Source organism: Podospora pseudopauciseta, chromosome 6, assembly GCF_035222475.1.
Source record: "Podospora pseudopauciseta strain CBS 411.78 chromosome 6, whole genome shotgun sequence".
NCBI lineage: Eukaryota > Fungi > Ascomycota > Sordariomycetes > Sordariales > Podosporaceae > Podospora > Podospora pseudopauciseta.
This window is the reverse complement of record NC_085895.1, coordinates 4020555-4044165: the sequence shown is the minus strand read 5'-3', so window position 1 is coordinate 4044165 and position 23611 is coordinate 4020555. Positions and strand designations below refer to the sequence as shown.

General features: G+C 52.9%; 11 protein-coding genes across 11 annotated transcripts; 7 read left to right on the top strand and 4 right to left on the bottom strand.

Annotated features, from left to right (window-relative positions):
- Positions 1 to 207: 207 nt before the first annotated feature.
- On the bottom strand, positions 208 to 927 carry QC763_610210 (uncharacterized protein). Its single transcript, XM_062914843.1, has 2 exons — positions 376 to 927; positions 208 to 326 (listed from the first exon to the last, which is right to left on the bottom strand). Exons 1-2 carry the CDS (start codon positions 775 to 777, stop codon positions 276 to 278), a joined length of 453 nt encoding a protein of 150 aa, XP_062763610.1. The 5' UTR covers positions 778 to 927; the 3' UTR covers positions 208 to 275.
- Positions 928 to 1229: 302 nt separating this feature from the next.
- On the bottom strand, positions 1230 to 2775 carry QC763_610200 (uncharacterized protein). Its single transcript, XM_062914842.1, has 2 exons — positions 2281 to 2775; positions 1230 to 2228 (listed from the first exon to the last, which is right to left on the bottom strand). Exons 1-2 carry the CDS (start codon positions 2675 to 2677, stop codon positions 1699 to 1701), a joined length of 927 nt encoding a protein of 308 aa, XP_062763609.1. The 5' UTR covers positions 2678 to 2775; the 3' UTR covers positions 1230 to 1698.
- A 108-nt stretch (positions 2776 to 2883) lies between these two features.
- Positions 2884 to 4486, top strand: QC763_610190 (uncharacterized protein; the record flags this gene model as incomplete). Its single annotated transcript, XM_062914841.1, has 2 exons — positions 2884 to 3068; positions 3155 to 4486. Exons 1-2 carry the CDS (start codon positions 2949 to 2951, stop codon positions 4484 to 4486), a joined length of 1452 nt encoding a protein of 483 aa, XP_062763608.1. The 5' UTR covers positions 2884 to 2948.
- Positions 4487 to 4631: 145 nt separating this feature from the next.
- QC763_610180 (uncharacterized protein) lies at positions 4632 to 5612 on the top strand (the record flags this gene model as incomplete). Its single annotated transcript, XM_062914840.1, has 1 exon — positions 4632 to 5612. The coding sequence occupies one exon, from the start codon at positions 4632 to 4634 to the stop codon at positions 5610 to 5612; it is 981 nt and encodes a 326-aa protein (XP_062763607.1).
- Positions 5613 to 5623: 11 nt separating this feature from the next.
- QC763_610170 (uncharacterized protein) lies at positions 5624 to 6942 on the bottom strand. The gene is made up of 2 exons (XM_062914839.1): positions 5943 to 6942; positions 5624 to 5888 (listed from the first exon to the last, which is right to left on the bottom strand). The coding sequence occupies exons 1-2, from the start codon at positions 6232 to 6234 to the stop codon at positions 5845 to 5847; spliced, it is 336 nt and encodes a 111-aa protein (XP_062763606.1). The 5' UTR covers positions 6235 to 6942; the 3' UTR covers positions 5624 to 5844.
- Positions 6943 to 7111: 169 nt separating this feature from the next.
- Positions 7112 to 9014, top strand: QC763_610160 (uncharacterized protein; the record flags this gene model as incomplete). The annotated part of the gene is made up of 4 exons (XM_062914838.1): positions 7112 to 8291; positions 8354 to 8506; positions 8565 to 8919; positions 8983 to 9014. Exons 1-4 carry the CDS (start codon positions 7848 to 7850, stop codon positions 9012 to 9014), a joined length of 984 nt encoding a protein of 327 aa, XP_062763605.1. The 5' UTR covers positions 7112 to 7847.
- Positions 9015 to 9243: 229 nt separating this feature from the next.
- Positions 9244 to 10689, top strand: QC763_610150 (uncharacterized protein; the record flags this gene model as incomplete). The annotated part of the gene is made up of 1 exon (XM_062914837.1): positions 9244 to 10689. One exon carries the CDS (start codon positions 9244 to 9246, stop codon positions 10687 to 10689), a length of 1446 nt encoding a protein of 481 aa, XP_062763604.1.
- Positions 10690 to 11915: 1226 nt separating this feature from the next.
- On the bottom strand, positions 11916 to 14810 carry QC763_610140 (uncharacterized protein). Its single transcript, XM_062914836.1, has 2 exons — positions 14372 to 14810; positions 11916 to 14312 (listed from the first exon to the last, which is right to left on the bottom strand). The coding sequence occupies exons 1-2, from the start codon at positions 14456 to 14458 to the stop codon at positions 11970 to 11972; spliced, it is 2430 nt and encodes an 809-aa protein (XP_062763603.1). The 5' UTR covers positions 14459 to 14810; the 3' UTR covers positions 11916 to 11969.
- A 678-nt stretch (positions 14811 to 15488) lies between these two features.
- Positions 15489 to 16001, top strand: QC763_610135 (uncharacterized protein; the record flags this gene model as incomplete). Its single annotated transcript, XM_062914835.1, has 1 exon — positions 15489 to 16001. One exon carries the CDS (start codon positions 15489 to 15491, stop codon positions 15999 to 16001), a length of 513 nt encoding a protein of 170 aa, XP_062763602.1.
- Positions 16002 to 17347: 1346 nt separating this feature from the next.
- On the top strand, positions 17348 to 18373 carry QC763_610120 (uncharacterized protein; the record flags this gene model as incomplete). Its single annotated transcript, XM_062914834.1, has 1 exon — positions 17348 to 18373. The coding sequence occupies one exon, from the start codon at positions 17348 to 17350 to the stop codon at positions 18371 to 18373; it is 1026 nt and encodes a 341-aa protein (XP_062763601.1).
- An 801-nt stretch (positions 18374 to 19174) lies between these two features.
- Positions 19175 to 21124, top strand: QC763_610110 (uncharacterized protein; the record flags this gene model as incomplete). The annotated part of the gene is given in 4 exon segments (XM_062914833.1): positions 19175 to 19269; positions 19285 to 19300; positions 19369 to 20634; positions 20697 to 21124. The coding sequence occupies 4 exon segments, from the start codon at positions 19175 to 19177 to the stop codon at positions 20790 to 20792; spliced, it is 1473 nt and encodes a 490-aa protein (XP_062763600.1). The 3' UTR covers positions 20793 to 21124.
- Between the last annotated feature and the right edge of the window lie 2487 nt (positions 21125 to 23611).

The following is a 23611-nucleotide window of genomic DNA, read 5'->3' as shown; positions in this document are numbered from 1 at the left end:
CTCTAGGGCAATCAAATCACAACAGACGTTTGGGGAACTAGTCCACAGCAAAGGCTAATACCAAGGGAATTTCAGGTAGGCTGACTGCTCAGTTGTACATATTTCGAATCGCTAGCTTTGTATGACCGAACCACACTGGTAGTCACAAAACGCAAAAAGGTTGCTGCATTGCGCTCCATTACTGAAGACCCTCATGCATATATGTGGCTTTTTCCCCGCTGTACACGAAGCCCAACTGCAATACCGAAAGTCTCCCGAGAATCAGGCATAGGTGCCTATTTACAGACTCTGGCAGCACCTATAATTTGCCGGACCGGGACATTTTCCTGCACCAATGTTAGTCGACTGGACACCATGGTGACTAGTCAAAAACATACCGCTGTGCGTAACCCCCCAGCAGGCATGTCCGTCCCAGTCGCAGTATGATCGAGGAGCACCGCATGGCTTGTTGGTCGACCCCTCCAGGCCGATGAGGCAGCATCTGATATCGGCCGCGTCACCAGGGCAAGCACCGCTCTTGAAGACACCGCCGAAAGAGTTGCAGGTGCCGGTCGAAATGCAGATGCCGCTTTGTCCCCAGGTGCCGGTGGCGGCGCTGCCGGAACAACGGCCATTCACCACCGCGAGGGCGGTTAGGGGAAAGGTGGTCAGGATGGCAAGCAGTTGCATGGTGGAAATGGATTTGAAAGTGGGTGTTGAGATGGGGGATGGATGTCGTGATCTGAGGGCACAACGACCCCTTAAATACCCGTTTCCTAACCCCCGAGAGCCAACCATGACGACTCCCCAAGCCCTGGGTCACCGTCCATGCTGGAAAGACTCGCCTGATAGTTCCTAATACAGCAACAAAATCGCTATCGTCACCGCCCCCTCCCCAGGTCTGGAGCAGGACCCCAGATGAGGTTCTGATCATCGTCTGCTTCAGCCATAACCATGAACTGACACTGTTCTAGATCGTGGACAGCATGAGACCAAGTTACATAACAGGGAGAGAATCGACTTCTTGTCCGACTAAGTGACCATTGTGGCTTGCAGTTTGATGATATTCCCGTCCACAACTGGCAGCCGTGCAACGGTCTGGTCTCGCCTGAACTGCGGGAACCCATATTGGGAGGGTCTTTGTCCCTGGACCATATCAGCCAATCATTCTCAGGTCTCCGGGCGGGATTAGCCCTTCAGCTTGCAGGCTGTATGCAGGGGGACTCTCAGGCGGAAGAGAGAGAGTGCGGAAAGGACTTTTTATGCAGTGCTACGAGTTAGGTATGTGATATAAGATTCTCTGCTTCGCTTGTCCCCTGCCTTTCGCCCTGTCCAGGAGGTTGAACTAAAGCTTTAACATTTGTGACCAATCATGATGAGAAGTAACAGTTGGCTACTCGATCAAGACTTTAGTCGATTGGTAGTTGACTGGATCGCCATTCTATCGCTCAAATACATGCGCACTGCAAGGCGAGTTCAACCACAAACGGCAGGTCAGCTCAAAGTCCTGGTGGTAGGGTAGCATTTCGGGCTGATCCTGGGGGCCGGGCCGCTCATGACAGTTCGAAATTTCGGTGGCAGAGACTTGGCGTCAGGACTACTTGAGCCGTTCTATCCGGCCAATGTTGTACTGTCCCAGCATATCTTCAATAGTTCTAACGCAGTACTGAAGCGATATGCCCAATGAATTCAACAAATTTGTCCTGTCTTGTGACTTGCTCACTCCGAATCCCGGACGAGGAACCACACGGTATAGCTCACCCAGCAGCAGATCACGTCCCATCCTACGCTGCTCACAGCTGGGTGCTCATACAGTGTATCCAGGATGCTCTTCCAAGTCTCCCCACTGGCAATGGGTTGCGATGTCCCGGCAGCCAGGACTGCCGCAAGAATGCCAAACTGCAATACCTTGGATGGCTCGCGAAGTTGGCTGGATTCTGTGCTCCCGGATGATATACCGTCCCTCAAAAGTGGCACAAAGGCCAAAACATGTGGCGCAAGGAGCAGAGAGAGAAAGTAAGGGCTGTCCAGATTTCCGAACAGAAAGAGGGTCACAGCCAGGTTGACGACGAGGATCAGGATATCTGAAGTCCGCGATGATGGCTTTTGTTTACTTTGAGCTGGTTTCTTCTCATCCTTGACATCGTGTGCAAGCACAGCAAGGAAGAAAAGATTGCTGGCAAAGGATATGGCAACAATCTGCCCCAGAAGCATAAAAGCCCAGATCTGGGGGATGTTTCTCTTCTTGGCTGCTTGAAATGTCAGTGCTGAGGCATTTTGAGTGAATGGATAAATATTGACCTTGGACAGAGAGCATCACGCTCCAGATAGCACAGAAACCAAAAATCTGAAGTGTCCACCATGCTCTGCCTGACGTTTCTAGAGCGGAGAACCAGGCTTGCTTGAACAGTGATGTGTCCCGCAGCCACTCTCCCAAGTGTAACTGGTCATCAGCAGTCGCGCTTGGGGCATTGGCAGCCCAGTCAAAGTAGGACCACCTGAAATAGCCAAACATATACGACCATGTTGTTGCGAGGCTGACCACGGCCAGCGCGCCGAAAAGCACTAATGATCCGGCGCTCCTTTTGGCCTTCTGGACCGGGTGACGACGGACGATGCCAATACAACGGACGGTGAGAGCCACAGCCGTGACCATGTAGCTGGCCAGGATGACTAGAGGTCTCGCGTTGGATACCATGATGGCGGGTTACCTAAGGTAAGGTACACAGTCTTGTCGGGGTTGATGATGGCATAAACTTGATCAAAATCAGGATCCTTGGCGATCTGATGTCGCAGTCTCTGTTGCCGCCAATCGCCCCCCTGCCCCTGCTTGATCTGGCTGCTCCATTTCAAAACCCATGTGGAGCAGCCGAGGCTTGGCGGCGAGAGAAGCCAAAAACTGGCAAAATCAGCAGACCCCCGTTCACTGATGGCCTTCTGAAGATAACCATATCGACAGAGTTTGTGCCATGACTGAAACGGCCAGAGAACGGGTAGCCATCATCGGTACCGGGTTGGCTGGACTGACCACGGCGCATCTCTTACAAAACGACCCCAAGAAACGGTATGCCGTCACGCTCTTGGAACAGGTGGGTCACTCCCGCAACCAAACAAACTCAGATCCCGTCTGCGATGAACTTGTGTTTTGCTCACACCTCACCCAACCACCACTCAGGCTGATTCGCTCTCGTTCGACTCTGCTTCTGTTGCCGTCAAGAGCCATGAGACGGGCGCGGTCGAACGCGTCGATCTCCCAATGCGTGCATCCGCGGGCGGATACTACGCCAACCTGAACCGAATGTATCACCATCTGGAAGTTCCCATGCATCCAGTGCGCTTTCTGTTTGTCTTTGCAAAGGCTTTGAAGCAAAGGGGGACCGAGGCAGGCAATTGTCAGGACTCGAGTCAAAGTCCTTCAGCAGCTGCGTCAGCAGTCCCTGATGGGTACTTTGTCCATGCCTCCAACCTTCACCAACTCCCGCCACCACGACCATCGGCATACAGCACGTGGCGGTACCTCCTGGAGATTCTGTACCTCATCATCTGCCACGCCTGGTTCAGAGCCGCTTGCTTCCTTGTCCGGCCTCACGACGAGTCCTTTGCCCAGTATCTCGAGAGGATATGGCTGCCTCGTCGGTACACCACACACTACATCCTGCCCTTGATGAGCAGTGTGTCGACCTGCACGCATGACGAGCTTCTTGCCTTTCCAGCGAGCGACTTGGTCAACTACAACAAATTCTCGTATGGTCAGCAGCACTACACAGTGTGCGGCGGCGTGCAGCAGGTCCAGTCTCGCCTATCTCGAGGCATAGAGGATATCCGTGTGCGGTCGAGAGTGCTGGAGGTTCTGCCGCGTTCAAGCGGCAAGGTACTGATACGATGGCAGGACACAGTTGGCGCACAAGAAGAGGTGTTCGACAGAGCTGTCCTAGCGGTATCACCAGATGTCGCGAGCAGGCTCTTTGCGCCGCTGAAGACGACAGGACTGGACAAGATTCCAACAACATGGGTGGAGAGTTTGGTCTTGACCAATGCATCTCGTGCGCACTCGCTGGTGGACTCAGATGACAGGACGAGCCAAGGGAAGGTGGCATGCATGCATCACGCAGCGGTCGAGGTGGAATCTGCATCTACACAGGTCATCGCCTTGCGAACGCAGTTTTCCGGGCTCGGCGGCGCTCGATCAGAAGCGCTGCATACCATGCCGAGCGGTGTGGTGGTGAGCACCTGCCCATTGGATGGGGAGTCAGAGGCAACTCAGAAAAGAACGCTCAAGACAGCTGGGTTCAGGAGGACGTTGAGGACTGTGGAGAGTCGAGCAACAGTTAAGCGGATATTCCGGGATGGTAGTGGTGGAACAACTGATGGCTGGGTTAATGGCGAGAATAACGTATGGCTGGCTGGGTCGTGGTGCTGGGATGGAATGGTACTGCTCGAAGGCTGTGTCGTATCGGCTATGCGTGTAGCTGACGAGTTTGGAGTTGAGATTCCGTGGAGGAAATGATACTACGTAAGACTTGATTGTATGAAGCAAGGGATGCTCACGATAAGAACCCGATAAGAAGGCTTGGCGAGTTTGATTGATTCAAATCTTTGTAATCCCCACCATTACACCACACCACACCGACAAATGCAACGCCCTTACCACAATGATATCATGGCTCAATGACCCGACATTCGTGGCGGGACTCTTTGCAGGAGTCTTCGCTACTTTCACTCTCTTTGTCGGACTCGCAGCATGTCTATTGCTCTCCCGCGACCTCTATGGCCTCGACCACTGGAAGCTGAACTTGCAGATGCCAGTCTCATTGTGGATGAATCTGGGCTACTGGAAGGACACGTCTGAGTTCGCCGAAGCATGCAGGAATTATCTGAAGCAAGTATTCGAAACAGCCGACATCACCACCCCCCAAAAGTCGATTGCCATCCTCGATGTTGGCTTCGGTTGCGGCGACCAGACCTCGACAATTCTAGGTGGCATCATCTCCGGAGGGGCATACATAGGGGTGACAAACAACCAAGTCCAGCTGCAGGCTGCGTCACGACGATGCCGGGACCTACACAAGGAGCTCGACACATCCCATCTCTTTTGCGCGGATGCGTCCAAGCCACATGCTTGGCCAGAGGAGATACGCTCCGCCGTGGACAAGCTCAAAAACCCCAAGCTCAAAGGGAAGTGGCTACTGGCGTCGGACTGCATGTATCACTTTTCACCGTCACGGATGCCACTCTGGCAGTACGCTGCCCGGAATCTCGGCATTAACTTTATGGGGTCTGACTTGTGTATGTCCAACACGGCAAGCTGGAGGGAGAAGACTCTGGCAAGGACGATTGGGACGCTAATGGGCTGTCCATGGAAGGCGTTCTTGACTATGGAGCAATACAGAGAGCAGTTGGTAGCATGTGGCTATGACAGGGACTCGATTGTCATCAAGGACGTGTCGGTGGATGTTTTCCCGGGCCTGGTTGCTTTTCTGGAGAGGCATGACAAGGCGCTGGCAGAGTCTGGTATCTCTCTCGGTGAGGGGTTCAGGGTGGCGAGGAAGGTGTTTGGCTGGTTTGCTGTGTCAAAGGTGGTCAGAGCCGTCATCGTGGTGGCAAGATTGCCCAAGGTCAAGGATGCTGCATGAAAAGGGATGGAGTCTGCATGGTGTAGGTAGGTTATTGAAGCTCTGGCTTGGGTTTTGAGCCTTCACAATATGGTACAAACGAATGGCATTCCGATATTTTCAGCATTATGTGCAACAGTACTTCCAGGTACTCTGTCCCAGCCTTTCAAAACATTTTCGGTTCACCTCTCCCGTTCACACTAGCATCATTCCTGTCCAGATATTGATTCTCGTTTTGGCGTAGGTCCAGAGTCTAGAGCCTGCAGCATTTGTAGTTGGATCCGCCGGGGCAGTATCCTATGGATTTGGTTAGTACATGCATGATGGACCGAGGGCATGATAAAAACCTACCAGTCAGTCGGCTACCACTGCATGTGTTGGAGGTCCAGTCACACCACGAAGCACCACCACAAGGGTTGGTGCCAACGGAAGGACCACGGCCCACCAGGCAGCACTTGACATCGGCAGGGTCAGACGGGCAGGCGCCAGTCTTGTAAGCACCGCCGGCACTGCTGCAGGTCGAAGTCCTGATGCAGATGCCCTTGGAGCCCCACTCGCCCGTGGCTTCGGAACCAGTGCATCGGCCGTTGAGGGCGGCAAGGGCCGTGAGAGGGAAGGCTGCGAGGATGTGGAGGAGCTGCATTTTTGATTAGAGTGCTGGTGAAGCTCAGGTTTGTATGAAGGGCAGGTATAGCTCGAAGGATGTTGTGAGAATGGTCAAGTATGTTGTGATCTGGGGCGACGGAGCTGGGCTTTAAGTACTCAACTCCAGACCCCTCTTCTCAAGCATCGCCCTGTTCTATTCTCAGCTCCGGGGACCGTCTTGATAATTCTCCAAGGCTTGTAGAGTGATGGTGGTGTGATGACACGGGCAAGCAAACAGGTAATGAGACCAATGAGTACGTAAACAGATATTGACTGCATGGGGGGATTGCAAGGTCTTCTGCAACCACAATGTCGTCTAGACTCGATCAGGGGAGTCGGTGATAGCTGTGGCTTGGCCTCTGACAGGCTTGAGAGCCAATTGAATGCTGTATGGCATGTAGAATGAAGCCTTCACCACCGGGTTGAAGTAAATTGATGGGGGGTTGGCGAGCAGTAAGACGGACTAACCAAACTACCGGCGTAGTGAACCGTCCACTGGGTGCTGCAGAAGAGTTATGAAGCGAATATGTTGTGCGACCAAAAGACGGTCCTTTTACCCCTTTTCCCCTTTCTTGCAACGCTTGCAGGGGCAAAGCTGTAGGCCTAGACCGAGGAAGCTACCAAAGTCAGATTTAAAGTTGGAGGGAACCAGACACCGGGGCTTGGGAATGAAGTTCCAGCCAATCTCGAGTGTTATCAAAATCCAGGGTGGACTGAGAAATAAATTAATGGTGGGAAAGCAACTGGCTGAGGTCGCGTGACAATATGGAAATTGTTGCATGTTGCCGGTTGCCCCTTGTCCCCCCCTTTTAAGCTTGTTTACCCCCAGATCTTGGCACTTCAGCTGTTGCCCCGCCACATCCTTGATGACAACTGAAGCTTCCCCGCACCACCGAGGTGGAATCCTCCCGAGCACCTCGTTGATGAAGACGAACTTCAAAGTCATCTATCTTTCAGTAACGAAGGAAATCAAGTCGCCAGGCCATAGAGTTCGAGGTAGGTTGAAATTGTGCAGCAAAGCGGGCTATCTACCTCAGGTATCTACCCGGCAATGCGGATGAGAGATCTTGCAAGTATGCGCACCAATGACGTGGCATCGGGATAATGGTAGGAGGTCTCGAATCGCAACCACAGAGATCGGAGTGTGGCTCATATGCTGCCTCTGACATGACAGTGGCTTCGCTCTAACATAAAACCCCCCCGGGACTCCGAACTCTTGTGTTTCTCTCGCACACCGTCGCAGGTCGGGGCAACACGAGTCGAATGATGAGACACCGAAGAACGGGCGCTCGACATTACCCGGCGCCCGCTATTGGGCAATGGCAAAATGCCGTCGCGCGATCGGAGCATCACCATTGGCTTTTCTCCCTTGAATTGCCGCGACCTGCGTCACCATCGCTTTTACCCCACCACATCCCCGCGTGAGCGCTAGAAAATAGAGCCCAGTTCGTCCCATCTTGGTTGCCTTGGGCCGTCGGCCGGACTCTAGATATATCCCCCGGGAAGCCTGCCTCTGTGTCATTAATCTGTCCAAAAGATTTGTTATCAACATTCTTGTCCCATCCGCTCCCAACACGATCAACTGAACAACAATCACATCCAAAGTTCATCATGGCCGCCGGACTCCCATCAAACCCCTTAAAGAAGATCCAGCTGGTGCGTCCAGCACATGTCTGGTACAAGCACAAGGATATTGAAGCCGCCAAACGATTTGCTGCCGACTTTGGCTTCTACGAGACCGAGACGATCGGAAAGACAACCTTCTTCAGAGGATATGGAACAGAGCCTTTTGTGTTAGCCCTCGAGGCTTCTGACAAGCCGGAATTTGGGGGAGCAGCATTTGTTGTCGAGTCTGAGGAGGATCTCGTCTACGCCCACCAATCGCTTCCAGAAGAGTGCCGAGCGACTGAAGTACATGAGCTCAAGGATGTGCCGGGCGGTGGCAAGAGAGTGACCTTCTATGACCCGGTGGATGGGTTCCCATTCCACTTGGTTCACGGGCAGACTGAGGTTGAAAGGAGAGACCCTGGCTTCCCGGTGCTCAAGTTCAACTACGTGAGTGAAAGCCTTTCAAAAGGCCATGACAGTCGCTGATATGTTGCGTCTTGTAATGATAGCCGAACGAGAAGAACCGCGAGCCAAACAAGTTCCAGCGCTTCGAGAAGCGGCCGGCGCCCGTACACAAGCTTGGACATTTTGGCATGTGCGTGACGAACTTTGCCAAGTGCTACGAGTTTTATTCGACCTATTTCAACTTTCATCCCAGCGAGGTTCGCATTCTCCGTATGCAAAGGCTCCTGGCCGAAAGACTAACCAATTCTTTTCCAGCTCGTCCACAACGATGAAGGCGTGGATGTGACTGTCTTCTTTCGCCTAGACCGTGGCAAGGAGTTTGTTGACCACCACTGCTTCTTCTTCTTCGAAGGCCCCAAGATGCACGTTCACCACTCTTCCTTTGAGACACACGACTTCGATGCTCAGGTACTGGGTCACGACTGGCTACGTCATCAAGGATACACCAACTGCTGGGGTGTGGGGAGACACGTCATGGGCAGCCAGATCTTTGACTACTGGTTTGATCCGTCCAACTTCATCTTGGAGCACTATGTGGACGGTGATTTGCTGGACATGAACGAGCCAACGCACCATAACAAGGCCGCTCCCGACAACTTGCATGTCTGGGGTGAGTTTTCTGGGCTGATCAGTGATTACCTATCTAATGCTAACCCGTTACACCTCATGTCAGGTCCCGAGGTGCCACCCACCTTTTTGCAATAATTCTTGGGATGATTCTTTGGGAAACGAGGGACAAGTGGCGGGAAAGTCTGCGGCCACGGCTTGGAGGAGTAGACTCGAGGAGTAGACGTGTAACCAGAGGATCTAAATACACAGCTCAGGCGGTCTTGGCATAACGCTTTTTTTACGAATTCAGTTTTATTTTCAGACCCGAAGCGCCTGTGTCTGTGGGGTTGATGATCTCCAGAAGCCCTTGTTGGCCAATCTTCTCATGCAAAGCTGCAGTTTAAGTGGAGTGGAACAACTAGTCATGTGGACCTCACTAACCACTAACAAACCCATTCTTTGGGGCCATTCTTATTTTTCATTGATTGTTTCTTCTTATCTAACGTTGTCGGGAATCTGCATGAGCCTGATCTGCGCCGGCGCTGACTCCAATCGCTCGATACCCGACATAGCTGGTCTTGAATGCGCATCTTTCATAGAACTCGAAGCGCCATCATTCACCTTGAACCGCTCTCTCATAACCGGACCAGATACCTCACCGAGATCGCCCATGCCAGCATTTACAACATCACCGGCAGCCTGGAACTGTGGTCTCCAAAACTTCAACACAGCCGCCTTGGCCAAACGCGCCAGCAAACTCCGCAATGGCACACCTTGCGTTGTGCATCTCCCAGACTACCAAGACCTGATGATGGGAACCAGAAACTATCACCTCGATGTCGAGTTCGAAGACGGAGTCACGTGGATTGCTCGGATCCGTCAACCAAACACGACACCGCTCCCTGTTCGGAATTACATGATCAAAAGCGAAGCTGCAACGTTGGGCTTTCTCGAAAAGACAGAGGTTCCTGCGCCGAGGGTGTTTGACTACAGGTTGGATGGACCAGACAACCCAGTTGGGGTGGGGTATATCTTCATGGACAAGTTACCCGGCGTACCGCTTCGTTGGGATCTCGCCAGCAAGAAGCAGAGGAGGAAAGTGTTGGATCAGCTGGCGGATATATACATTGAGCTGGGGAGACATCCATTCAAGGGTCTGGGATCGTTGGACACACCGGGGAGTGATCACATTGGGCGGTTTGCCAAGGAGCTGACTTTTGACCTGCCGCCGTGTCAGTCGTGGAGGGAGTATTGTACGCGTTACATTCTTCACGTTTTGGGGTTGATTGAACGGAGCGAGATTTACACTCAGCGACCAGTGGATGCGTTTCTGATACACCGCTTTCTCCTCGACTTGGTGTCCAGGATGGCAAGGCTGACTGGTGGATGGGATGAAAGATTCCCGTTTTATCTGAAGCACGCAGACGAAAAGATGGATCACATCTTGGTGGATGAGGAGTACAACATTACGGGGGTCATAGACTGGGAGTCGGCATTCACGGCACCGGCGTTTGTGGCTTTCAATACACCTATGGGGATACTTCCCGTGAAGGACTTTTACGACGGGGTGGATATACTTGGTGAGCACGAGGACGGGTTTTTAGACATCTTGAGATCAAAAGGAGGCCAGGCCTTCTCGAACGTCGGTCAGCATGGGCGATTACTGCATAGGTTTCTCTTTTGTATTGGGTTCGACATTGTGAAATACAGGGATGACTTCGAAACATTATTTCGGGGACTGAGACAGGGTGTGGGGGCTGATGAGGAATCTGACTGGGATGAATGGCAAGTTGATGCTTTGCTGCGATACCGTGATAAAGAGATGGTATAAAATATTCGCACAAAGCCCCCTAGCAAGGAACCAGCTTGTCACTATTAGGTTGTTGTGAAGAAAGTGAGAGGGGCGAGCAACGTGGGACAGATGGATTTTCGATACGTCCCATGACTGTTTTTTAAAACAGGTTGTTTTCCTGGGAGCACTAAGGAATCGTGTTGAGGAGACGAAGCATGAGTACTGATATGATTGAGAGATAGGGATGAATGCAATGAAATGAAGCTATTCACATGATGTGTGAGAAAAGTGGATTCCGGGAGGCTTTTTGCAGCTGCCTTGGGTTGTTGATTTGCGGTTAACTGCAACTTCTGCCTATCTGTGCAGCGTGGTTGAATTATTCAACTAGGATTGGGGTCAGAGCCAAGAACCATATCGATGAGGGCACAGACCGGCCTTCCCGACAGTTACCTGGGCGTTGGACCAAACACAAGCTGTCACATCCTCGGACTACGTCACGAATTTGCCTCTTGGAAAGAAGCCGAATGGTCGGTTACATACGGGAGGCCCAACAACCACATCATCATGAACTACCCCCCCCTGTGCACGTCACCGAGCAAGACATTCGAGAATTTCAGTCTTTCTACTTCGATACAATGACCGCCTTATATGGTCGCCTGGTCCGCATCTACGCCCCATGCGAATTTGTGTATCCGCGTGTCAACAATCTCGGTTTCGTCATGCCTTTGTTCGCAGCGCTCTCTGCTTTGATCTGGCCAAGGTCTGTCTCGGACGTCTCGAAGCCTCACGCTTATGTGGAAGTCCCCTAGGGGGCGATTTTCTATAGCATGGGGTCATGGTTATGGTGGTTGGGGACGATTTGATCGGCATTGGATCTAAGCACGTTTCGCCTTTCTTCTGGATAGACGGGTAGACATATAAGTAGCTAATCATTATTTTATTCATTTCTTCAGATAGATTGTGCATAGGTACGTACCCAGGCACTTAAACTCGAAACATCCTTGTACCTTAGCATGAACTGTTAGACTCTCTTCTTAACAGTTATGTGCTTGTCTCACAGAATCAGTTGCCTACCTATCTTTCTGTCCCCTATTTAAAGAGGGTCCTAGCAACTCTGTGAAGCAGATGTTCTGAGACGCGACGAATGCGTGGGCAAACTGGTGATGTTGGTGATGCCTGCAGAAAGAGTGGAAGAAAAAGGCAGCGGGTTAGTGTCCATACCTCACAGATGTCTGCGCAGCACTCAATCGGCGCTGATGCCGGCATCAAAAGACATAACAAGGGTATCATTTCCAACATCTTTCGTACTCCACAACTATCTACCTCAGGTCCGGAATATCATCCGCATCCTCCCGGCTAAAATTCCCAGCTATCGTCGTCACATATACATCCTCCATACCAGCCATACTTTCCTTGCCAGTCACCATCGCTTCTTGAGCTGGCATTGCACTCCCAGTTACCCCATCACCCCCACTGACCGTATGGCTCCCCTCCGACGTCGTCGACGCAGTCCCATTCACCGTCGCCGCCTCCTCAAACACTTCAACCGTCTCACTTGTCAAGAACTCCTCGGTCTTGATTCCAGCCTCCTCTGTCATTTTAAGCGTTGCCTTGGAGCTCACCACGCTCGACGTAGTCATGGTAGATGTCTCATTCTTTGCCGGCATGTTACTGCTCAGCTCCAATGTGAACACAACGCCCTGTGGGCTCGGTGATCCCTCTTGCTGCGGGTGATGCGGATCACCCAGCTCAGCCACCACCAACAAATGAACGTCCTGTAGCGCCTCGTAGTTCAGCATCAATGGCTCGGTACCACAGCTGGTATAGGCTGCTATCTTGAGATCGTCGAGCTTTCGGTCGCGGAGTGTGATGGAGAAGCAGCCACCTCCACCGTTGGCTACGCCTTGGCCGTCTAGAGCCCGGTCGCGAATGGTAATGTTGATCCTTTCTGACGGGCTGGCCGGGTAGAACAAGGATTTGGAGGGGTAATCTTCGGCGCTGAGAAGGGCGGCAATGGTGATTCCAGGGTAGATTCGGGTCAGTTCGGGCTCATACTCATCAGTGGAGGTTAGGCCACGAGACATGATGGTGCTAATGAAGTGCGGGGCCGGTGTGAGATCTGGTCTCCCCGCAACATGATTGATGTAAGCAAAAGTGCCGCCTGTTTTGAGGACAGCGGGGATGATCGAGTGACCGGGGGCACATTCATGCCAAGACCGATCCGGATCATCATTGAATGGCCGTGGTGGATTGATGCAACCGAAGTGGATGCGGACACCTTCTTTGGCAGCGCGTTCAACTTGGGCGAGGGCATATTCAGCCAGCTCCTGGTTTTCTTTCGTGTTTTCGGGTTCCGCGCCCGCCGTCAGGAGCACTACGGCACCTCTGTCCGTGTACGTGTCCGGCTGTGACTGGATGATATCGTCAATGGCAACGTCAAGCGCGTTGCCGATATTGGTCCTTCCTTTAGTATCCAGCTCACTAAAGGTCACCGACTCTGGGAAGCCCATAGGATGAACAATCTTGGGGGCCTCGGCAAACTCCATGACCTCAATTCGGTCCAGCCCATGTGAAGATAACTTCAACTTGAACTCTTGAGCAATCTGAACTTGCAAGCCAGATGCCTCAACAGCACCGCTTCTGCTAGAGGCATCCAGGGCAATGACAGCCATCCGTTTGCGACAATCCTTGATTGGATCATCGCGCACCAGAGCACAGATCATAAGATTGCCGGCCACAGTTCCGTACTGCTCCCTGAGGTGTTCGCGAAACGCAGCCCAGGTCTCCTTGGAACTTTGTACCGCAACACGTACGGCGTTCTCAAAGTTCCTTGATATGGCCTCGCTCCGAGGAGACCCGGGCCCCGCATCACCAAAAGTTCCATCTAGGTGAATGACACCATGGTCTTTGTTTAGGGCATGATGTGTCACCCGACCAGCGCAGTCTCCGGATCCAGGAGTCCCGTCTGGTATCGTGAAGCAACCCGTTGTTAGGTTGTAAGGGATCTGATCGTCTGGTATCGGCCCAGAAGCCCTCAGGTCCAAAAACTTCGCGGTGCCATGCAAGGCAAGCCCTGGTGGGTTGGTCTCGCTGATAGGTTTGCTTATGTCGGTTTCATCAGCCCAGTTGCTGTGGGAGTAAAAGTCTTGAACACCATGTAACGCGCGGCCAAACCCTTCGAGAGTGCTACACTTGGCTCGCGCAAAGACATTGATCTGAAGGGAGGGGAAAGCAAAATTGCAGTCTCCACCAAAAGCATTCGTCAGCTCGACCTCCCCGGGCCGGATCCTTCGCCTTTCATCGACAAGCATCTCTGCTGATACCCATGCCTGTCGGAAGCGTGCTCGTAGGTGATCGACACATTTTTGGAGATTCGTGTTGGCCTCTTTCCGGCTCTGCGGGTATCCCGGAACGTCGACAAAATCGGCATCGTCGCAGTGCGCTTCTGGTCCTTCAGGTACCGGGTCGAGGGTATCTGGAGCTCCGACCGCGCCATTAAATCCTGCTCCGGGGAGGGCTACACCCATCACTTCTCGATGATAGCCTGCCAGTTGATCGAGCGACCGGGCTTCAAAACACACCCCATCGCTTTTCTGGCCACTTGGGCACTGAAAGGCGAGTCGTGTAACCATTTCATGTTCATTATGCTGGCCGAGGATTACCTACAAGAGGTGTCAGCGAGTTTCCTCAAGGACTGCCAAAACAAGGGATGACTGCCCACCGGTTCGTTGATGGTCCCGAAAGCAGCTGTGAGTGGGGTCAGCCCTATCAGCCCCGTGGCCAGGGCGGAGGAACGAGGGAAGATCATCGGGGGATTTTTCAGGCGACTTCGGGGCTGAGATGAAGGGACGGACGTGAGATCGGAAGGGTAAATACAACGGCCATGTCGAGATTTTCTAGAAGATCTGTTGTGGCCGTCACACAACAGGCCAGAAACCTGGAACTCGCCGGATAGGGGTCGTCCATGGGATCGTTGTTCCCCTGATCACATGGATATCCTGGCAGAGATCCATCTCAACGGGCGGCTGTGGCCCGTGTTGACCTCTTGGCATGTCTTTTCCAGTCTAGCGCACTTCTGCCGGGCATATGACGTCATAACTCTCCTCTTCACAGTTCCTGGTCTGTGGGGGATTCAGCATTCTAGAGGTCGTGATAACTTCACCCAAAACAGCGGTTGAGGCTGAAGCAGTGCCAGTCACAGTATTGGACCTTTTCTTGACAGGCTGCCATATCCTTTTCTTATCGACATGAACATCTCGGCAAATTCCGAGAGTGGCTGCTAACGCTGATCAACACAGAACAACACTCTTGACAACTGGAAATCCGGCTCTCTCAACATCAGCTGATACCATCCACTGGAATAAACACTACCTTTCCTACAAACTGTCGAGTTCGTTCCATAAAATGTAGCAGTGATGAAAGGCTGGTCGCCGTGGCGGGTTAGGGTCGAATGCGTGGACTGGAGAAATGGGGCTTGGCATGCCACTAGAGGGCAATCGGATGGCATGAAGCTGACAACCTGAGAGCGCACCAGCAAGGCAGCATCAGCTTGACCAATCCCTCAAAATGACTGGCTTACCAGATTTCTCTTCTCCTTTTACCTCAAGAAAAACAGACTTCACAAAATGTCAATGCTACGACACCAACGCCATCAACTGCCGGAGCCCCATATCGAAGGGTCACAACCGTCTTGATTGCCCAGATGGCGATCTAATACTGCGCACCGGCAGCGCCCTAGAATCCGAAAACCCAACAAACTTTCATGTGTGCTCCTGAACCCTGCAGCGGTCTTCTCCGGCGTTCAACGCGATGCTATTTGGAGGACTCTGGGCAGAATCATGGAAGCCATCTTCCTCATCCGGTCTGTCTTGGAGACCGTGTCATTGCCTCAGGACTCACCCCGCGATATGCAAACCTTGTTCCATATCACACACGGCAATTTTGAATCTGTTCCTTCATCTCCGTCGACAGAGGAATTATACCGCATCCTTGTGTTGGCGGACAAATACGCCCTATCTCGGAAGCTCGGCCCCTGGGTTTCGCGATGGCTCAAGGCTATACGAGACAGATCGGAGGAAGAGGTCAGGACAGAAGAAAGAGTGTGGATGATGCGTATTGGCTGGAACTTGGGTGTTGAGAAGTTGTATTTGATGCAGTTGAAAGACTTCATTCCTCGAGCTTGTTTTGTCCCAGCTCCTGCTGAATCCAATCAGGTCGAGCAAAGTGGAAGCAAAAAAGCAGCTACAACAAAAGAGGAAGGATCGGAACAGCAGACTAGGTCTGGAGACACCAGCCAATCCCAAAACGAGGAAATCAAAGCGTGGTTGCTTAGAACCGAGGACGACAACTGAGATCTAGGTCTCTTGCTCACAACACCAGGAGAAATGGATTGTGGACTGACGGACCTTTCAGGTATGTACTACCCAGCCCGTTTGTTGCCATCTTTTCCAGCGTTATTGGCCTCATTCCAGAGATCATAGATAGCAACCGTTCCGAGTCCCTCGAGCGGGGCCGTTTGTGTAGGGTTCAGAGATGAGACCTTTGGTAGAATCGCCCCAGGAAAGTGGAAGGGTCATTGTCACGAGTCTTCTCCGTCGGATGCTGATGGAGGAAAGGCTGGACTGAAGTGTGACACTATCCTCCTCTCCAGCATACCCCAGAAATGGTCAGAAGACGAGATCGGGAACTTCAACCTAGCCAGTAAAGACGACCCGGCTCGAGGAGACAACATACTTACTACCAGGGAAAAGCTTGAACAACGGTTTTGGGACTGCAGGTTGAGTACTCTTCCAGGTTCAAATACATGCCTGGTCACGAGCGCTGCACACCCAAGCATTACTTTGAGCAGTTTGAAAACTCCTTTCGATATAATATAGGGTGTTGGAACATGTGGAGCGATAAGTGGGGATTGGTGGAGGACATAATTTATAGGCTTTGCTCAGCTTTGGAGGGTAATTCTCTTCTTTTAACAATATAACGTTTTCCTCCTCAACTTTTGATGATATCTCGCCTGGTGATTCGAGCCCACGACGACGTACTACAAACACCGTTCTAAGGGCGGGAGAAAGGTCACATTTGGAAGCGAGAAGAAAGTTTCTTAGCATCACGGATGATCCCGAAGTGCTTGTTCCTCCGGATCCAGGTCCAGTTACGGAGGATGAAGAAGTGGATGGCCCGAAAGAGGATGCAGAGTGGGAAGAGGATGAAGGAGGAGATGAAGGGACCACCTCAGAGCGCCGGCTTGCTCCCAGCACCTGACTGAAGATGTATTTGTACTGTAAGAACAACAGAAATCTAGCCTCAATTCCTTGGCCACGTAATACTGAATATGACAGGCTATGTGTTGTAGATGCGCACCAATGGGGTTAACGTGAAGCCACCAACCGCAGAAAAAGCTCGGAAGCAAATTCTCCAAATAATACTCTGCTGCTAGTCAACAGCGCTCGGCAGGAACGGGCGGCACTTGGAAATTGCTTTTGTAGGGAGATGGCCAGCCAAGATTTATCCGCAACCGAAGATTCAATTTCTGTTGGCACAGTTGATGTAGGTATGTCAATATCCATGAATCCATCGTCTGACACAACTGGGGCACACGCACAAACCAGTCAAATGCTGAAAATCTATATCTGAACTCGAATGCACCGCCAAAATGTCCTGCCTGGCTTGGACTGAAAAGTGAACCCAAAAATTCGGCATCATGCTCCGAGATTTCTTCATCGCCCTGCTCACGGCCAGCACCGCTCTCAGCGCCGCCGTGCCCGCAGCCACAGCATGCACCAACCCACAGAAACGTCCTTCATGGCATGACATGAAAGAAGCCGACAAGAAAGCCTACCTCGCCGCCAACGTCTGCCTCCTCAAATCTCCCCAAAAGCTCAACCGCCTCCCCGGCGCCAAAACCCGCTGGGACGAACTTGTCTCTCTTCACCAAATTCACGCCCTGCAAATCCACACCACGGGCCAGTTCCTCCCATATCACCGGTACTACATCAACATCCTCGCCTTCCTCCTCAAAGAATGCGGCTACTCTGGCCCCCTCCCCTACTGGGACGAGACCCGCGACGCAGGCAAATTCTCCTCCAGCCCCGTCTTCGATCCCGTCACTGGCTTCGGCGGCACCGGAAAAGGGTCAAAGAACTGCGTGGCTGATGGCCCTTTTGCAAACCTCACCGTCAATATCGGCCCAGGGTTCAAGTCACAACCACGCTGCGTCAACCGGCGCATCACCAACGCCCTCAGCACACAGTGTGGTGCCACCTATGTCGCCTCGGCGATCAGCGGGCCAACCTACAGCCAGGCACTGGACGCCATCTACTCGGGCCCTCATCTCGTCGGGCACATGGCGCTGGCAATGATGGACGGGGACTCAATCACCTCGTCAGGCGACCCGTTGTTCTTTTTGCATCACGGCTTCGTGGACAAGATGTGGTGGGACTGGCAGAAGAAAGATCTCAATACGAGGCTCAAGGACATCAGCGGGCTCAACGCGCAGGATCCGGCGGTGGGGTTTTCCGAGTTTCCGGGTGGTATGGAGGTGGAATCTGCCATGTGGGGGAAGCCTACTGCTGAGATTTTGGCCGTGACGCCGGATCCGACGAGTGGTGATGGGGACAAGGAGATTACTTTGGGGCATGTCATGTCTTCGTTGGGGATCATTCCGAATGCGACGGTGGCGGATGTGATGGATATCAAGGGGGGTTATTTGTGTTATGAGTTTGTGTAGGATGAGTAGGTATGTGGATAGGTGGTGTTTTGTAGCTTAGCCCAAGGTGTGTACGTTGCACAAGGTTTCAGTCTACAAGCCACAGTCCATGATTCTGCCCAATCCTAAAGCTTGTTTTGGCCTAGTCCTCTTTGAATTCCAACATGGAGAAGCCTGGTCTTCTGCCCGGGTCCCCGCTTGGCTGTGCCAGAGATTCAGGAATATGCTCCAAATCGTCATAAGGGGGGGGGACCCGCAACAGGAGAATCCACACAAAACAAGCCAATCACAACCCGTGGCCAATCTACGCAGTTCATGCGTGGTGAATGGCAGTCTTGTACCAGTTGCCTTATGACAGGTAGTGTCATCATACACAGGCCGCTGGGCAGAGAAAGTTCTCTCCTTTCCAGTTCCCACCATCTAGACATTTGCCTGATCGAAAGCGGCTAATAAAGACCACAACTAGAGAGTCAAGTTGCCAAACCTCATCCATACCAGCAGACTAGACTGTCTTTGTCTTATCATACCATGACTACTCGCATTCTCGCGGGCGACGCACACAAGCTGCCCAACTCGACCGATGCCGCTGGAACTTAACAGAAGTCGGGTTAGGGTCCGGTTCCTCAATGCGGCAATTGCCTCTCCTCCCCCCCCTCTCCACCTCCCCCCTCCCCCCACGTGTCTCATGGAGACATCCCAGCCCGCCCACTGGGGGGTCACGGTTAAGAGATTGCTAAATTTGTGGCCCTGACCGCCATAGCTCGAATACTCGGCCGTTATCTACACAAGCAGATACACACTGAGCTGGGGTTCTCGAGACTAATGCGCCCGCTGGCGCCAGCACCCGCTCGGCCGTTGCCAGGGAGCAGCGAACCCAGTAGCAACCTCCGGCCCGTGCCTGCCAAAACCAGAAGCCCGTGAATCAACTGCAGGGAGAGGAGGCGAAAGGTTAGTCTTGTGAGCCTTCTGTCCTCTTGTTGGCCCCATGCTGATGACGTGACTCTTTAAACTCCCAGTGCGATGGAAAACGCCCAACATGTACCGAATGCCTGCGTCGAGATGCTGTCTGCGTGTATGACAGACCCGAGGGTGCAACCCGAGTCGACCAACTCAAAGCCGAAAACAGTGCTCTTACATCCCAGGTCTCCCGCTTGGAACGCGTCGTCGATGGACTTCGGTTGAGTACAGACCAAGATGCCGCGCTCTTGCTGGCGCGCCTCAGACTAGGAGCCACGGTCGATCAGCTGGCCCATGCCGTGGCTTCAGCTTCCACATCCCTTTCGGCCATACCCGACATCGCCACGCGGGCAGTGACTCCTGGAAGTTCTATTCATCACGATGGAGTCGAGATCCAGCATTACCACCCGAATGTGTTGTTGTCAACCACCCAGGAGGATTTCCTTGCTCCCACCTTCGACCGCAGCGAGTTTGGACACATTCCCTCAAATGTCTTGGCCGAGGAGATTGACCCGAGAGCTGGAAGCGTTGTTGTATTGCAGACTCCTCCCCAGCCTCATGCAGCGATTGACGGGGCTTCCGAGAAGATGCATACCGCCGGCGTGAAGATCGTGAAAATATGGCCATTTGCCGTCGGGCTCCAGGGTGGGATAGCCTTGAACGCGCCTCGGCATATCCGAGACAACCTTCGGATTCATCCCAACATCCTCAGCGACCACGACAGGCTCGCCGCCCCGGGCACCATACCTCGCAGCCTGTTCGTGCCCCGTTGGAGCATGATGGTCGCTCATTCGGATTTCGACGGGACGTTGCGAGGGTTTCTGTTTGGCTTTCTTGCCGAGGCTCAGGCGAGGTTACAAGAGGCGTCGTCGCCAGAGGACGTGTTGGGTACACACGCACATGTGGGGGCCTTGTGCGACCGGAACCATTTCGAAAAGGCCCCGTTGCTGTCGCAGTGGGCCGTCAGGGTTGTTCACAGCATCATGAGCGAGAGGCGTCGCTCCATGACGTCCTTTGGATTCATGTACGTACTGTTCTGGGTGACGCAGTGGATGATTATGCCGACCGAGGAACATTTCGAGTCGATACCCATGTGGCTCCGCCCAACGCCCAACCAGTACTTTATGCCACACCCGATGATCCTGGACTTTGTGATCTGGCCCGCTCTCCGGGAATATGTCGTCCAGTTCCCCTCGTTCCATGTCGGCATGGACTGGCTGGTGGTTTTATTCGACACCATCACCTGTGCGTGGCCAGGCACAGTGGAGGAAGCCCTGTGTCAAGACCAGTTAACCGGCGTGACGGATCTTACCCCTGAGGCAAAGGTAAGCTTGTTGTTAACGCCCTCGTGCCATCCGCGAGACCGTTGCTAACCGACCACATGTAGAACGTTGCCAGGCGGCTTGAGAGCTGGTCGCTCGGACCGGCATTCATACCATACATGTTCAAGGCTGAGTCTCTTGTGTGCATCAGGCCAGTGTAAAGTGCCGCCTTGTCGTCGTCATGGTCATGGGTCGAAGTGAGTCCTGTTCGATCTTTACGTGATGCCTTGATGTAGACATGAAGATATTGAAGACACCTGGGCTTCATAGGCAGGAACGGTCATTGTTTTACCTTCGACCAGGGCATCTGACTGAGTTATGGCCCGACGCTTGGTGTCCTGCGCTCCCGCGGAAAAATCCAGCTGACCCAATCGGCTCTCTCAACGGCCCTGTCGCTTCAAACGTGAAGAAATGACGTAACGGTGATGTAGACTGTACTGGGTAGAATAGCTAGATAAGGGACTTATCAATGAAGACTTGTGGTGCTATTTCAAATGGGACAGACCGTCTCAGTCAAGCACCTCGAACCATCTGCTCTGCTAATATCTGTTCACAGCTCCAGTCTTCGACCCTCCACTGCACCGGCTCTGGCACCGTAGGAGCCGGGGAAGAGCTCGTTGCCGATGGGGAGAAGGGGGAGCTTCCAGAGAGCGTCGTAGAATTTGCAGTCGTGGCACGTGTGGGGGATGGTCTTGGAGGCGGGTTCGTTGGGGAGGTTGTGAACGTTTCGGTATGTCGATGGCTCTGGGAGCTATCGGAACCAGCGGTCAAGCTTGGAACGGAATCCATCAGGCTCCGCATGCCGGCCGGTGGCCGTCGCACTTGCGTCTCTCTTTCCTGCAACTCTCCCAGGCGCCATATCTGAGTGTCTTGCACGTTCTCTTGAGGGGTAGAAGGGTGATGGGCGGAGGTGGGGGGCGTGGAAGGGACCTCGGGCCGGCCGTGGAAAAAGCGGCTGCAAAGACGCATGGTGAAACCCAGAGGCCATAGTCCTATCCCAAGCAGCTGTCTATCTTTGTCTGGGGACGTCTGCCCGCAGCAGCTGGTTGGTGGACCGCACGATTCCAAAGCATTGCCCCTAACGCACTGTCTCATGTACAGCTTTAAACCCGCCGATGCTTGAATCTACATGTTTCTGGGGTTGCAGGTGTTTTTTTCTATGATGACCATCTCTTATTCGTATGGGTAGCCACTGTCTTCGACATATTCAGTTGCGCATAAAGAGAGTTGGGCCATGACGTCTCTGGCCGATGGTGGTAATGACCGAACCATACCCCAACACACACAACTATTACTTTGTAACTACAGGAAAGGTGCTGCCCAATCACAGCGTTTACATCATGGATGAGAACAACCACCCGTTACCAGCTGGTGTCCCAGTGCAGATCGTCATTGGAGGAGCAGGTGTTGCTTCTGGGTACATCAAGCAACCTGAGCTTACTGCTGCTCGGTTTCCAAATGACCCCCTTGCCAACCCTCGGGCTGTAGCTAACGGGTGGACACAAGCGCATTTGAGCGGTGACCGAGGATACATGCGTGAAGATGGTGTGTTTGTTACTCTAGGACGAATAAATGGTGACATCCACGTCAAGCTGAGAGGTCAGCGGTTTGAGCTGCGAGATGTTGAAGCAGCTATGGTGTTTGCCTGGAAGGGTGATATTGTGGAGGCTGTCTGTCATATTCGTCATCGGGGAGACGACAAAGATGCTGCCACTGCGTTCCTTGTTTCGCATGTGATATTGTCGTCCGAAGTGCAAAGAAGATACGGAGGTGCTACCGGGCCAGGTGTTGACAAGAGACTCAAAGAGATTGTCTCTGATCTTACGACACTGCCGCAGTACATGCGTCCCTCGGTGGTAGTAGCATTATCGGCTATGCCCTTGAGTCATCATGGGAAGGTGGATAGAAAATTCCTTTCGAGGGCGCCTCTCACCAGTGAAGGGGGCACAATACCGGTTCCAAATACCGCCAGACCGTCAACTGAGGCTAGAATATCGCACAGCACACCCCTAATGACGAGCCATAAGACTGCCACTCCAAAGCTTGCCAGTGGAGAACCAGGGTCTGGCTCTTTTCTTCCCGAGATGAAAGCGATTTGGAGAGAGGTGTTGGGTGAACTCGTCGCTGGTCAACAACTGGACCCCAACTCAGATTTCTTGTTGGCGGCAACTCGCTGTTGCTCATCAATGTCAAGAACAAGATTAAAGAGCGAACAGGTCACAACATACCATTAGCGAATCTGTTTCAAGACAGCACACTCGGCAAGATGGCTGCTGTGGTGCCCATAAGAACTGCCCATGCTCTTCGAGTTCAGCCGCCAGCAAAGACTGAACAACAAAGCAACACCCAAGACAAGATGAAGCAGATCTGGGCCTCGGTCCTAGGTGGCCTAGTGGACGGAAAGACCATAGGACCAGACACAGATTTCTTTCTTGTTGGTGGCAACTCGTTTGATCAGCATCCAGAGAGAGGTCAACAAAGCTTTTGGCGCCCTCCTTCCACTGCCAAAGCTTTTCGAGGCAAACACCCTGGCCAAGATGTCGACACTTCTAGACACCAGCCTCGCCGCCGCAAGACCTATCAACTTTCCAAAGCCTGAAACCATCAACTGGAACGACGAAGTGGCCTCCAAAGAAAGTTCCACGAAAATCACCAGCCTACCTTACCCCCCAGTAACAAACATAACAATCATCCTAACCGGCGCCACCGGCTTTCTCAGCCGTCACCTCCTCGACCGCCTCCTCCCCAACCCCCTCATAGCCAAATTCCACTGCCACGCCGTCCGAAACCCCTCCAAAACCGCCCCTAGTATCCTCTCCCACCCCAAAATAACGATCCACCCCGGTGACCTCCGCGATCCAAACCTCAACCTCCCCCCCTCGACCACCTCCCAAATCTTCACCCCCACCACTCCAACAACCAAGATCATAATCCTCCACAACGGCGCCGAAATCAACCACCTCCGCCCTTACCCCTCCCC